The following is a 13,224-nucleotide window of genomic DNA, read 5'->3' as shown; positions in this document are numbered from 1 at the left end:
CCGACGGTTCTTGTCAAATTAAATACCCGAACGGATATCTGAATTGAGAACCGACGGGTACAGTTCGATTCTAGACCAAGAATCGAAGAACCGAATAAGAATCAAATCTTTCTAAATTTTTTTTTATATATTGAGTAAATCAAATTATTTTAATTTTAATTTTTCTAAACAAATTAACAATTTCTAAATACAAATTTTCGACCTAATAATTAGTTTCATTTCTAATTTTTAAATTTTTGGCCCAATTACCCATTTTATTATTTCATTTCTTAACCCAACAAGATCTAATCCACTAAATAACCCTAAACACCTACACTAAAGTGCATAACATTGTCTTAACTCTCGTACTCACCCTCCTAGCCTCGCTAATATTCCAAAACCTATACAATCGTCGGTCGATACTGTGACCTCCGATCGAAACTGTGACCTCCGCCGACCGAAACTTTGAGTGTAGCGATCATTTGAACAAGGTAGTTTACTAGTCTTTAGCATTCCAAAATCATTGAATGTATCATTAGTTGTATTTATAAAATATTGATATAAATGTTAAAAATTTAATTATAGTACAGAACCGAACCGAACCCGAACGGTTCCATAATTATATTTGGACCCGACGATTCCATTTACTAGATACCCGAAAATTTTGATTCGGTTCGATTCTTGAATAATTTCCTGGCCTAAATAGCACTTTCAAGAAATATCGCACTGCCAAACCCAGAATATGGAGGGAAATTCCAATTAATATCGCCGGGAATTATTGCATATCAATAGATGACACACCCACAAAGAGATGCTAGAGCATACTTTACTGTTGCGAATGCTTTGTTCAAGGAATGCAATAAAATCTAGAAGTCTGAAGCTCAAAACAGCAGCTAAAAAATGTTGACATGGCACGTCATCAGCTCAGCCACGTCAACTAGTTCTCTTTTCATTCGTATAAAATAAATTTCAGATTTCTTGACTCGAAAAAATCACAACTATTTAATTATGTATTCTCATTGCTTAAATAACAGTCTTGAAGCTTTCAAAAAGGCACTTCACATGAGAAAATGATGTACGCATGGACAGAATAACATACAATGTGGTAAAAGAAAATGTGAAATCACTTATATTAGATAAAAAGGTTCAGTTGCCTACCCCTCGTCTAAAAATGAATCCTTCAATGAACCTCCAGGTTTCTTAATGATCTGAATTGACTCCAGATTTGTGCTGCCCTGTATTTTCCAACCAACTAATTAGAGAAACTACTGGGAACTTTAACAAACAAAGTGAATGATTTAAACTGAAGGCCTCAGAAGCTAAAAACACAACCATAATCAAGAACACAATTGATGAAAGAACGATGGGTTAAAGACTGAAATAGGTTTCTACTAGCACATTTGCAAATAAGATGATATTGCAGATCCTAGGTAACCAACTCAGAAGGCTAAAACATCAAAATGTTCTAATGAAGAGACATGCAGTACTATTAGTGTGTCATATTAACAGATTATTATGAATAACCACCTTTCAAAGCCCTTGCCAATGCAAATATTCTGTAGCGAGACCCAGATTAAAGAAATAAGTATGTACATGTACATGATTCAGTATGTCTGATCATATGGCTAGCATATAAGAGGCTTCTATATTTAGAAGTTAAGACCAAGTATGAGTGGACTTTATATTTTTCTGGGCAAGGGCAAGTAGATGGCCATTTCAACCATGCCCACTCATTATATTTGTCCTTTTCTACGACTCTATACATTGTTGTCTAGTGAAAGGGCAGTCGAAAAAGATGTCCCAACCCACCGCAACATTAAGCTCCCACCATTTCTTACGCAACAAGCAAAAAATTAGGTGAATGAACAGATAAGTAACAAAAGACAGGTTAAAGAGGCTCAAAGCGCTCCATCATTTTGTTCACAAACCAGATAGCTTTGTACAAATATGCAAGTAACTGTAAAAGGCTTGAAGTCAATCACACACAACATGATCCATACAGATGTGATGCAACGGTATTCATTTGATCATTATAAATTTTGAACTCACAAAGAAAATCCAGCATAGCAAATGCAGCTAAAAAAAATTTCCATCAGTTTCAGAAGAACCTTTTTTTTATAGCTTAAATTGCTATTATCAAAGGACAAGAATTGATAGTTATGACAAAATCGTCTTTGTAGCACACTCAAGGCATCAAACTCACAAGCAACTAAGTGCAAATGACTTTACCTTTAGCCTCATAACTGCATCAACAGTTAGTTTTGCAAAATGTTCTTTGTCCTGTGATAGAATTTTGGAACTCAAAGTGGTCATTGCTATCTTGAACAAATCTTCTTTGAATTTCTCTGCAAGATCACCAAGTTTGTGCTTAGGCATATCAATGCAAGCATATCACAGTTCAACTCAAGAAACAGCCAAAAGGTGGACTAAATCACACATTCAAGTAAAATCCAGAGTTGACAAATCTTATTACCTTCTCATTATAGACAAATTATTTTCTTAAAGAGTAGATCATTTCCATCTTTACAAACGCAATAAAATTTGGTTCTATCTATCTGTGATTTCCATGTGAAGCAAGTTGGCAAGTACAAAGGGTGATAGTATAGCACCAAGATGCGAACTTCTGGATAGACCAAATGGAGAAGTATTCTAATAGGTGTCCAAGCATATGTAATAAGATTTTTGTGAATTACAAAAATATATGATTACAAACCAAATTAAGTTATATAAAAGATTAAAGGATGACCAGATTTGATGAATAAACCAGCAAAAATTATACATATATCAGGGGTACCAAATTCAAAAGTGAGAATGAGATGTAGATATTAATTACCAGCATCCTGTTTATTATCCATAACCTTTTCCAGCAAAGCTTTCCTAGCAGCTTCAGCTGCCATACGATATCCTGAAATGTGTATATAGTAATTATTTAAAAAACTCATAAAAATTCCAATCAAATATACCTTCATTAGATCTAAGAATTACAGAACATCACATTTACATCACACATACCAACAGTTAAAATGAAATTCAACTATCTCTAACGTTGTGAGGAGGAATTTTTGTTGTTGGCTCCAAAAAGCTGACTAATTCCATCGGTTCAAAAATAGAAAGGTTATTGAAGAGATGGAAACAAAGCAGTTTAAAAGGCACAAGTGCAATGCAACTATAATTATCATATAAATACTAAACTCTTGCTCGTTCAATACTGTTGCTCGTTCATTTTTCATATTGACCAAGTGTAAAGAATCTGAAGTACTTTCCATAACTACGGAAATAGCACTCACGAAACAATGAATAAGAGAAGTAAAATCATAAATAAGACCATTAAAAAACATATAACTTACCTGCAATAATTGTCATTGGATGAATCTTTGAGTTTACCAGCTTCTCCGCCTCCCTTAAAAGCTCCCCAGCCAAGACAACAACTGAAGTTGTTCCATCGCCAACTTCATCATCTTGGACTTTTGAGATGTCTAATATTGGAATTAAGGCTTTCCAGTGCATTAGTTATACAGACTACTATAGTTTTAGCTTCCAAAAAAATTTTGATTTTGAGAAGAAATGCAGAGTCAAATCAGCTTGCCATTTTAATTTTCATAGACGTGAATGATTTTGGACCGCATATGCTAGAATAGTTGAAATATAACAATTGGACCTCAACTTATTTTAAGATCATGACCTAGATCATGTAAGATCTGTAAAATTCAACAGCTCAAGCTTCACATCCACCATTACACATAGCACATGGAAGTTTTTTCAAGGTAAAAATCACAGCACAACAATTACTTAAAATCAAGGATACCCACAAGGACTTTGGCAGCAGGGTTGTCAATATGGAGGGACTTTAGGATGGTAGCACCATCATTCGTAACTGTAACACTGTGCCCTCTGCCAGTTGACTGTAAAATTTTATCCTACAAAGGGAAGTTGCACAATGAGCTAACAAATTAAAATATAACCTAACCTGTACACAAAATCAACAAGCTTTTTACCATCCCCTTAGGCCCCAATGTCGTCTTCACCAAGTCAGCAATTGCCATCGCCCCAATAAAGGAAGCCTAATATTGAAACCCACAAAAACAATTGTTAGTCCAGAAACGACAGTCCACCACAATTCATATCCGATATTTCCTACATATAAAATATGTCATTGACGAACTGTTTCAAAATCAAATGAGTCGTAGCAATAATTAGACCTCACGCTCCTATTTTAAAAACAAGCACATGCTATCCTACCACAATAACTGTTCAATTCATTTATTTTAGATTATGTAATACTTACCATTCTTGCTCTCTCACCCTTTTCTTCCGTAGCTTCATCTTTAAAAAGCCTTTCTATCTGCACAATCACATCACATTTTCAAAGCCAAATTCACATAAAATAAATAACTGACAACTCAAAGTAAAGTAAGCATCTAACATACCGCCATGGGGACAGGAACTGAGAAGTGAACGTGGAATCCAAATATCCGGTAATGATTTTCTGGAATCCAAATGTTCGTCAATGAATAAATAAAAATCAGTCGAAAAACAAATATTTAAAAAATCGAATAAACCCTAACCAGTGTTAAACGTGAACTAATTAGTCCAGTGCTAAAAGCAAGAGGATCTAACGAAGATAATTAAGCGGGGAAAAGAAAACTTCATAGATAAATAAATAAAATAATAAATAACCTAAAGAGGGAAACTTCCAGTAGACACAGTTTTTCTGTTCTGGAGAGTTCAGAGCGTACTTATACTAACAGGTAGGTTTAGTCATTCACCCAGCCAAAGCACCCAAATTATTTATTTATTTTTTTAATATAAAATGTAGGGAAATTTGGTGAAATAGCCAGATTATCCAATAATTTTGAATCAATGGCCTTTAACCAATACAAAAAAGAGAAAAAAAATCAGAATAATTTAATTAATATGACCAAACTATCCTCCACATTTTAACACAAAAATTCTTCCAAATTCCCTCGTTCACTCATTTTCTTCTTAGGTAAACTCTATTCTCCCAAATTTAAAAATCAACGTCTCTCTTTTTCTTCCTCTTTGTGGAAATTTCACAAAATCTACTACAAATTAGTTAAAATTTATCTTCTTCCCCTCTTCATCGTTTTCGATTTTAAGTTCTCAAAATTACAATCACATGTTTTCTTCTCTTCAATAACCATTCTTGTCATTCTAAAATTATGTTCTTTATTATATTTTTCACTTATTTTAGGTATCTTTTGAGTATTTGAACAAGGATTTGGTTAGCATATCATTTACATTGAAAAATTGCATTTACATTCAAAGAAAGAAGGAAATATGTTCTTAGAAATTCCATCTATGTTGTATTTTTATTATTAAATAATATTTAGTTGGTATTATTTTCGTATTTAGTTTATTTTTTGTGTTATCTGCAACCATTGAATGTAATAACACTTCAACTTCTATTTGAAATAAAGAACATTATTCCAGTCGTTATCTGTGAAGTAAAACGACACTACAGTCGTTATCTACTATAGTTAGATTTTTTCAAGGAAATGACTCTAATAATGGACTCACTAACGTATATAACACAAAAGATTGGTTAATCACAAAGAACGATTAAAATGATGTAACATTTATATCATTGTGATGGTGAAAATATAAGTTTTCACACTTATATGTGTCGATTAAATTAATAAACATATCTATCAGCTTTTGTACATGTCATGTACATATTACAATATAAATAAGTTTCACTTATTATTTTTCAATGAACGAATGGACCGTGACTACTTATACTCATAGTTATACACGTAACAGCACTTGTGTCGTTCTGAAATTTTCACCTATATTCGATTTTTTCAAAAAAACAATATTTAATAATGGACTCCCTGACATATGTAATATGGAAAGTTTGACGATGTCGTAAATAACGTAAATGAGTTCCACTATTGTTCTCGGGATATAGATAAGACGTAGCTGCTTTTACTCGTTTTTACACGTATAGCCCTTGTTTGAGTCTCACTTTATCAAAATGTATTTTTGAACAGTAATTTGATCCTATCTTAACAACACGTTTTTCAATAAAATAATTTTATACGCAAACTCAAATATTTCTTATTTTTTAATCACACATTATACATCATAACAATATTACAAAATTCATTTTTTGATAAAAAAGGGTTCAAACAACCCCATAATGGCACAATGGTCGTTTTCATATTAATAACGGCATGCTGTTGATTTTTCTAACATTTTTGCTAATATCTTTTTAGTTAAATGTGCTAATTAATTGTCAGTCTAACATCCCAATGTGAGCTAAGAAATATGCTCATTAATTGTCAATCTAACATCCTAATGATGGCAAAACTGTCGTTATAATTGTAAATTTACTTGTTTATAAGAACGACACTTATGTCGTTACTAAGATGAAAACGTCACTTCTATATGAGAATAACACTTGTATCGTTACTGAGATGACATATTTATGAGAACTACAAATTGTCATTATATTTGATCTATAAATGTCCATGAGAATGACATAAGTGCTATTTACAGTATATTGAAAGTCCTTGAAAACGGTACTAGTGTCGTTACTGAGATGAAAAGATTTAAAAGAACAGCACAAGTGACGTACATAAATATAAATTTCTATTATTACTATGAGAACTGCACAATTTAGTGTCCAATTCTAAAGATCATTGCGTTGAAAACAAACGAAATTAAAGGAAAAATCAACATAACAGCTCAAGTGCCATTACTAATAATAAAACGGCACTTGCATTGTTTCGTCTATCATCAAGAGTTTAAGCAACCAGGACCCATCCCTGCCTCTTGAAATAATATGTTGAATTCATTTAACTTGTAAGTTGATTATGGCATTTAAAAAAATTACGAGATATGCTCATTATTTGTATTTTATTAAAAAAAATTACGAGATATGTCAATACAACCGTTCTTTGTCATGTGATCAATTTTTCTAACTTTCTTAAGTTAGGAGGTCCATGTTTGAGATCACGTGATAAGCACATGTTTGCTTCAAGTAGAATATTAATTGTAGTTGCAATTTTCAAGTCTTTCATTTAAATGTGCGTATGCATTTCTATGATAACAGTAATTCGGTCGTTATTTTGGTCAAGTTTTGCTCGTAAGAATGCCGCTTGTGCTGTTAATATTTAAAATAGTATAACTATCGTTATATTTAAATTTACAAGTCTACGAGAACGACGCTTGTGCTGTTACTGATTTTGAAAAGTTTTAAAAGAACGACACAAGTGATAATGACAAAACCTTATTAATGGGAATGACGTTACTATTCATATAACGACACTTGTGCCGATATTGACGAGAGAACGAGTATAAGCAGCCATGAGTCTTTCGGGCCCCAATATTCAATAAATTGAACTCATTTAAGTTGCGAGATGGACATGCCGCCCACATAATTTGGGAGATACTTTCATTACTTTTTGTTTTTTTACGAATGTGGATGTTGACTTGTGATTTCACCAACTCAACATCTATAATCTATGCCAATTCTACCATTATTCGTCACGTAATCAATAATTATGACTTTCTTAAGTTAGAAGGTCTGATCCTTGAGGTCGACGGAGTGAAAATAAAGCGAAATATAGGAAAAACTAACAGAACGATACAGGTGACATTATAAACACGTGTATGAGCAGCCATGAGCCTTCCGAGCCTCGATATTCCGTAATTTGAACTCATTTAAGTCGCTTAATGGACATGCCGCTCACATAATTTGGGAGATACTCTCATTACTTTTGTTTCCAACGAATGTGAATCGTGACATGTGATTTCACCAACGCGACATCCACAATCTATGCTAATTCTATCGTTATTCATCGCGTAATCAATAATTCTGACTTTCTTAAGTTAGGAGGTCCTATCTTTGAGGTCGACGATGTGGAAATAAAGTGAAATATAGGAGAAACCAACATAACGACACAGGTGCCGTTAGACGTCAGTCGTATCGTTCTGTCAATAAACGTGAGTATGAGCAGCTACAAGTCTTTTGGGCCTCGATAGTCCATAATTTGAACTCATTTAAGTCGCGATATGGACATAAAAAATGTGGATGGTGACTTTTGATTTCACCAACGCTACATCTACAATCTCTATCAATTCTACCGTTATTCGTCACGTAATCAATAATTCTGACTTTTTTATATTAGGAGGTCCGATCCTTAAGGTTGACGTGGTGGAAATGAAACGAAATATAGTAGAAATCAACAAAACGACACATGTCCTGTTAAACATCACCTGTGTCGTTCTGTCGATAAATAGAGTATGCGCAGCCGTGAGCCTTTCGGGCCTCGATATTCCAAAATTTGAACTTATTTAAGTTGCGAGATGGACATGCCGCTCACATAATTTGAGAGATATTCTCATTACTTTTATTTTCTAACGAATGTGGATGGTGACTTGGGATTTCACCAACGCGACATCTACAATCTATGCTAATTCTGCCTTTATTCGCCACGTAATCAATAATTATGACTTTCTTATGTTAGGAAGTCCGATCCTTGAGATTAACGTGTTGGAAATGAAGCTAAATAAAGGAGAAACCAATAGAACGACACAGTTGCCGTTAGACGTCACTTGTGTAGTTCCGTCGATAAACATGAGTATGAGTAGCCACGAGCTTTTCGGGCCTCAATATTCGATAATTTGAACTCATTTAAGTCACGAGACGGACATGTCGCTCACATAATTTAGGGGATACTCTCATTACTTTTGTTTTCCAATAAATGTGGATGGTGACTTGTGATTTCACCAACGCGACATCTACAATCTATATCAATTCTACAATTATTCGTCACGTAATTAATAATTATGACTTTCTTAAGTTAGGATGTCCAATCCTTGAGATCGACGAGGTGGAAATGAAGTGAAATATAGGAGAAATCAATAGAACGACAAGGTGCCGTTAAATGTCACGTGTGTCAGTATGTCGATAAACACGAGTATGAGTAGCCACAAGCCTTATGGGCCTCGATATTCGATAATTTGAACTCATTTAAGTCATGAGATGGACATGCCGCTCACATAATTTGAGAGATACTCTCATTACTTTTGTTTTCCAACGAATGTGGATGGTGACTTGTGACTTCACCAACGATGCATCTACAATCTATGCCAATTCTATCGTTATTCGTCACATAATTAATAATTCTGACTTTCTTAAGTGGGGAAGTCCGATTCTTGAGGTCGACGAGGTGACAATGAAGCGAAATATAAGAGAAACCAATAGAACGACACGTGTCATTAAACGTCACTTGTGTTATTTTGTCGATAAATACGTGTATGAGCAGCCACGAGCCTTCCGGACCTCGATATTCGATAATTTGAACTCATTTAAATCGCGAAATGGACATGTCACTCACATAATTTGAAAGATACTCTCATTACTTTTATTTTCCAACGAATGTGGATAGTGATTTGTGATTTCACCAACGCGACGTCTACAATCTATGTCAATTCTATAGTTATTTGTCACGTAATTAATACTAACTTTCTTAAGTTAGGAGGTCCGATCTTTGAGGTCGATGCGATGGAAATGAAGTGAAATATAGGAGAAACCAACCAAACGACACAGGTGCCGTTAAACGTCACTTGTGTCTTCTATCGATAAACATGAGTATGAGCAGTCACGAGCTTTTCGGGCCTTGATATTCAATAATTTGAACTCATTTTAAATCGCAAAATGGACATGTCACTCACATAATTTGGTAGATACTCTTATTACTTTTATTTCCTAACGAATATGGATGGTGACTTATGATTTCACTGCAAACCACTCTTTATGCGATTGATATATGGTAAGGCGATCTCAGTGGATCATAAAAACCCACTTTTCGAAGATCTTTCGTATCATGGATCTTGGTTCGCGTTTTATAAATTACCTTTGCCTCTATCCCTACTTATATAACATCTACAATTTATGTCAATTCTACAATTATTCATCACGTAATTAATAATTCTAACTTTCTTAAGTTAGGAGGTCCGATCCTGATGTCGGCGAGGTGGAAATGAAGCGAAATATAGAAAAAAACCAACAGAACGACACAGGTGCCATTAAACATCACTTGTGTCGTTCTGTCGATAAACATGAGTATGAGCAGCCACGAACCTTCCGGGCCTCGATATTCCATAATTTGAACTCATGTTAGTCGCGATATGGACATGCCGTTCACATAATTTGAAAGATACTCTCGTTGTTTGGACAACATGAAAAACGAGAACAATACTAGTGCTGTTACTGTTATGAAAATAGCACAAATGTTTTTACTTATGTAAACACGATACAAATAATTGATAACTTGTATATTTAAAAATAAATTATTATTAGATCAATGATATTTTATTTCTGAACATCATTTCTGTTTTTTTTTAGGTAAAATACTAAAAATGTACCAGTGATATTTTGTTATAACAAAAAATAAATATCTGTCATTATAGTTTCATCGATTCAAGTATATATTAAAATAATATGAAAATATCATATTTAAATTATCAAAGTAGTCACAATAAATTATCAATAAGAGACAGATCATAACGGATAACAGTTGTACTGCCACTTTACATGGAGGATAACGACTGGAGTGTCGTTATCGTCCAATAGTTGCGGATGGTACAAATATACACCAAATGAGAAAAAAATCAATTAAAATATCATTTTATACTATATTCAACAATAAAAGTACCAATGTAAATGAAATTTCTAAAAATACATTACTTTTTTTTTAAAATATAGTAGAGATTTTAAGGTAAATAATATATTTACTAAAATTCTTGTTCAAATGCTTACAATATTGGAGAAGATAAAAGAAGAATACAATGAATAACAAGATTTTAGGAAAGAAACCAACAGGAAAGCACGTTGATGTGTTTTGTAGATGAATTGAGGAATTTAATTGGTTTGAAATGGGTATTTGGGTATTTTCCATGGTGAGGGCATTTTAGATATTTGACATTATTTGTTTATTGTATTTTGCAAGTGAAGGTCATTTGACCAAACAACATTGAAGAAAGGTTGTTTTATCAATATCATTGTTTGACTGGACTTTTTTATCAAATCCCCCTAAAATGAATGGATATAATTAAAAATTTAAGATTAATGTGAATTTTTATTTGAATCCAATTATTTATTGAAATATATAAATTCTAAATTTTCTTTTTTAAAAAAAAATTTAAGTTAAGATCCGTACAAGTTTATTTATATTATTAATAATCATATAGTTTTATTTATATTAATAATGAGTCGGTCGTTTTCATTTTGAGGGCGTTTATTTCCCATTTTTATAAGAATGATAATGAAAAATATAGTCGTTATGAACCCCACAAAAAAAGATAGAAATTCAAATTTGGTGGATGTGATGAATGACGGTCGTATTTTTCATTTTAATGGAGAAAGAATGAAAAACAAACAAGAACTTTATAAAGCTTCGTTAACAATTGTTTCTCTGAGACAAATAAACATTTAAAACACATTAAAATATAAGGTGTGTATTTATATATTACTTTACACAATATGTTAAAAAGTAACGGGACATATATTATCCTTGTTTAAGCTACATTATTTCCATAAAAATACATTTTTGAACAGTATATTGATGAAAAATGTGTAGTTAAAAAATAAGAAATTTTTTGAAATTTGCGTGTAATATTATTTTATTGAAAAATATGTAGTTGAAACGATGTCAAATCTATTTTTTGAAATAATGTGAATCAAACAGGGAACATTAATTTGACAAGAATAATGTTATATAAGAAGTTTGTGGAAGCCATGAAATATGATTTTAATTAATTGTTGAAAATTTAGATTTTTATCAACTTTCTAGCTAAACCAAATAGGGGATTAATTTGGATTGAATTGGAAAGGCTACCACACAAATAAAATATAGAATGTCTAAAAAATTAACTCTCCGATGAAGCACCTTAGAGATTATGTCCAATTAACATGGCAAAACAAAGTATATCCCTACTATATAAAAAGGGGAATGTAAGAGCACCGTAGAAAGAAACAGTGTCTTAATCCATATTTATTGTAGCATTTTTTTTTCAATTGGGAGCCAAAAACGACGCCCTTTGCTTGATATATATTTTATTTTATTATACACTACCTTCAAATTTACTGCAACACGCAATTTCCATTCCTCCCCCACTCCGATATAGATAGGAATATAAGAAAAAAATCACTTTTATATTAAAAAAAAAGATAAAGATAATATGCGACAGAATTTTTTTTATAACATATTATTTGTAAGTAAAAAATCTGAAGAGAAAAGAATTAAAGAGAATTTTAAATTGAAAAAAAATTATAACGTAAAACTACACAGCAAAAAAAAAGGAATCTCTTCGTGCATGGAGCAAAAGCCTCCGTGCACACGGAGGAAAGAAACAAAAAAAAAAACAAAAAAATAAATAAATTAGGAAGGACTCCATGCATGGAGGCCCAGAGAGAAATAAATTATTTTTTTACTTATATTTTTGTGTTCATTTTCAGGCTCATTACGGGATATCAAACGAAATCGAAATATTACATTCTTAATATCGTTTTGAAGTACTCGCGGCATATTATTGCATATCGTTAACGGTGCATGAAACGGTCAATCGTAGCAAATGTTACGGGATGTCAAAGTAGGCATTTTCAACTATATTTGAAATTTTCGATAACAAGCTAACTTTAAAAATTCATCGACGATTGTACGATAGTCGAATCGATAAATGTTTTACATTCTCTCGAAACTTATTTTGAGAACTATATCGTAGAGATATCGAATGATCTAAATAGATATCAAAAATAGTTAAACGGACATTAAACGTATTTGTTAAAAAATACGCATAAGTCGTTTTTTCTTTAAAAAATCAATTATTTTATTACTATTTCGAAATTTTCAATAACAAGCTAACTTTAAAATTTCGTCGACGATCGTACGATAGTCGAATCGATAAATGTTTTACATTCTCTCGAAACTCATTTTGAGAGTTATATGTAGAGATATTAGATGATCTAAATAAATATCGAAAATAGTTAAATGGATATTAAACATATGTATTAAAAATGCGTATACGTCGTTTTTTCTTAAAAAAATCAATTATTTTATTACTATTTATTTTTTTCGCAATAATTTTCTCAATGCATCATTTTGCTCAAAAAAATTATGTGGTATGACGAAATTTTTTTTTCATGCACAGAGTGAATATGTTTTTTTCATCATTTTATATACTGAATTATTATGAGAAAATTAAATTTTATCTCAA

The 13,224-nt window shown here is 32.2% G+C and overlaps 1 protein-coding gene across 2 annotated transcripts; it reads right to left on the bottom strand.

Moving 5' to 3' along the window:
- Window positions 1-1,113: 1,113 nt before the first annotated feature.
- On the bottom strand, window positions 1,114-4,780 carry LOC111379156 (T-complex protein 1 subunit beta-like). 2 transcript variants are annotated; one of them, XM_023002491.1, is made up of 9 exons: window positions 4,657-4,780; window positions 4,407-4,465; window positions 4,265-4,321; window positions 3,975-4,040; window positions 3,785-3,896; window positions 3,327-3,455; window positions 2,813-2,884; window positions 2,209-2,324; window positions 1,114-1,214 (listed from the first exon to the last, which is right to left on the bottom strand). In XM_023002491.1, the coding sequence occupies exons 2-9, from the start codon at window positions 4,410-4,412 to the stop codon at window positions 1,134-1,136; spliced, it is 639 nt and encodes a 212-aa protein (XP_022858259.1). In that variant the 5' UTR covers window positions 4,413-4,465; window positions 4,657-4,780; the 3' UTR covers window positions 1,114-1,133. The 2 variants fall into 2 exon arrangements, with proteins under 2 accessions (XP_022858259.1, XP_022858261.1); XM_023002493.1 differs by having other exon boundaries at window positions 4,545-4,697.
- Between the last annotated feature and the right edge of the window lie 8,444 nt (window positions 4,781-13,224).

The sequence above is a fragment of the Olea europaea genome, unplaced genomic scaffold (genome assembly GCF_002742605.1).
Source record: "Olea europaea var. sylvestris unplaced genomic scaffold, O_europaea_v1 scaffold1937, whole genome shotgun sequence".
Lineage (NCBI taxonomy): Eukaryota > Viridiplantae > Streptophyta > Magnoliopsida > Lamiales > Oleaceae > Olea > Olea europaea.
Note: the sequence above shows the minus strand (reverse complement) of the source record. Positions and strands in the feature narration are given on the sequence as shown.

Coding starts and splice junctions, on each gene's coding strand:
- LOC111379156 (XM_023002491.1), bottom strand. Junction 3,897..3,974: donor CATTGGGGCCTAAGGGGATG/GTAAAAAGCTTG, acceptor TTCCCTTTGTAG/GATAAAATTTTACAGTCAAC. Junction 1,215..2,208: donor ATGCAGTTATGAGGCTAAAG/GTAAAGTCATTT, acceptor TGGAAAATACAG/GGCAGCACAAATCTGGAGTC.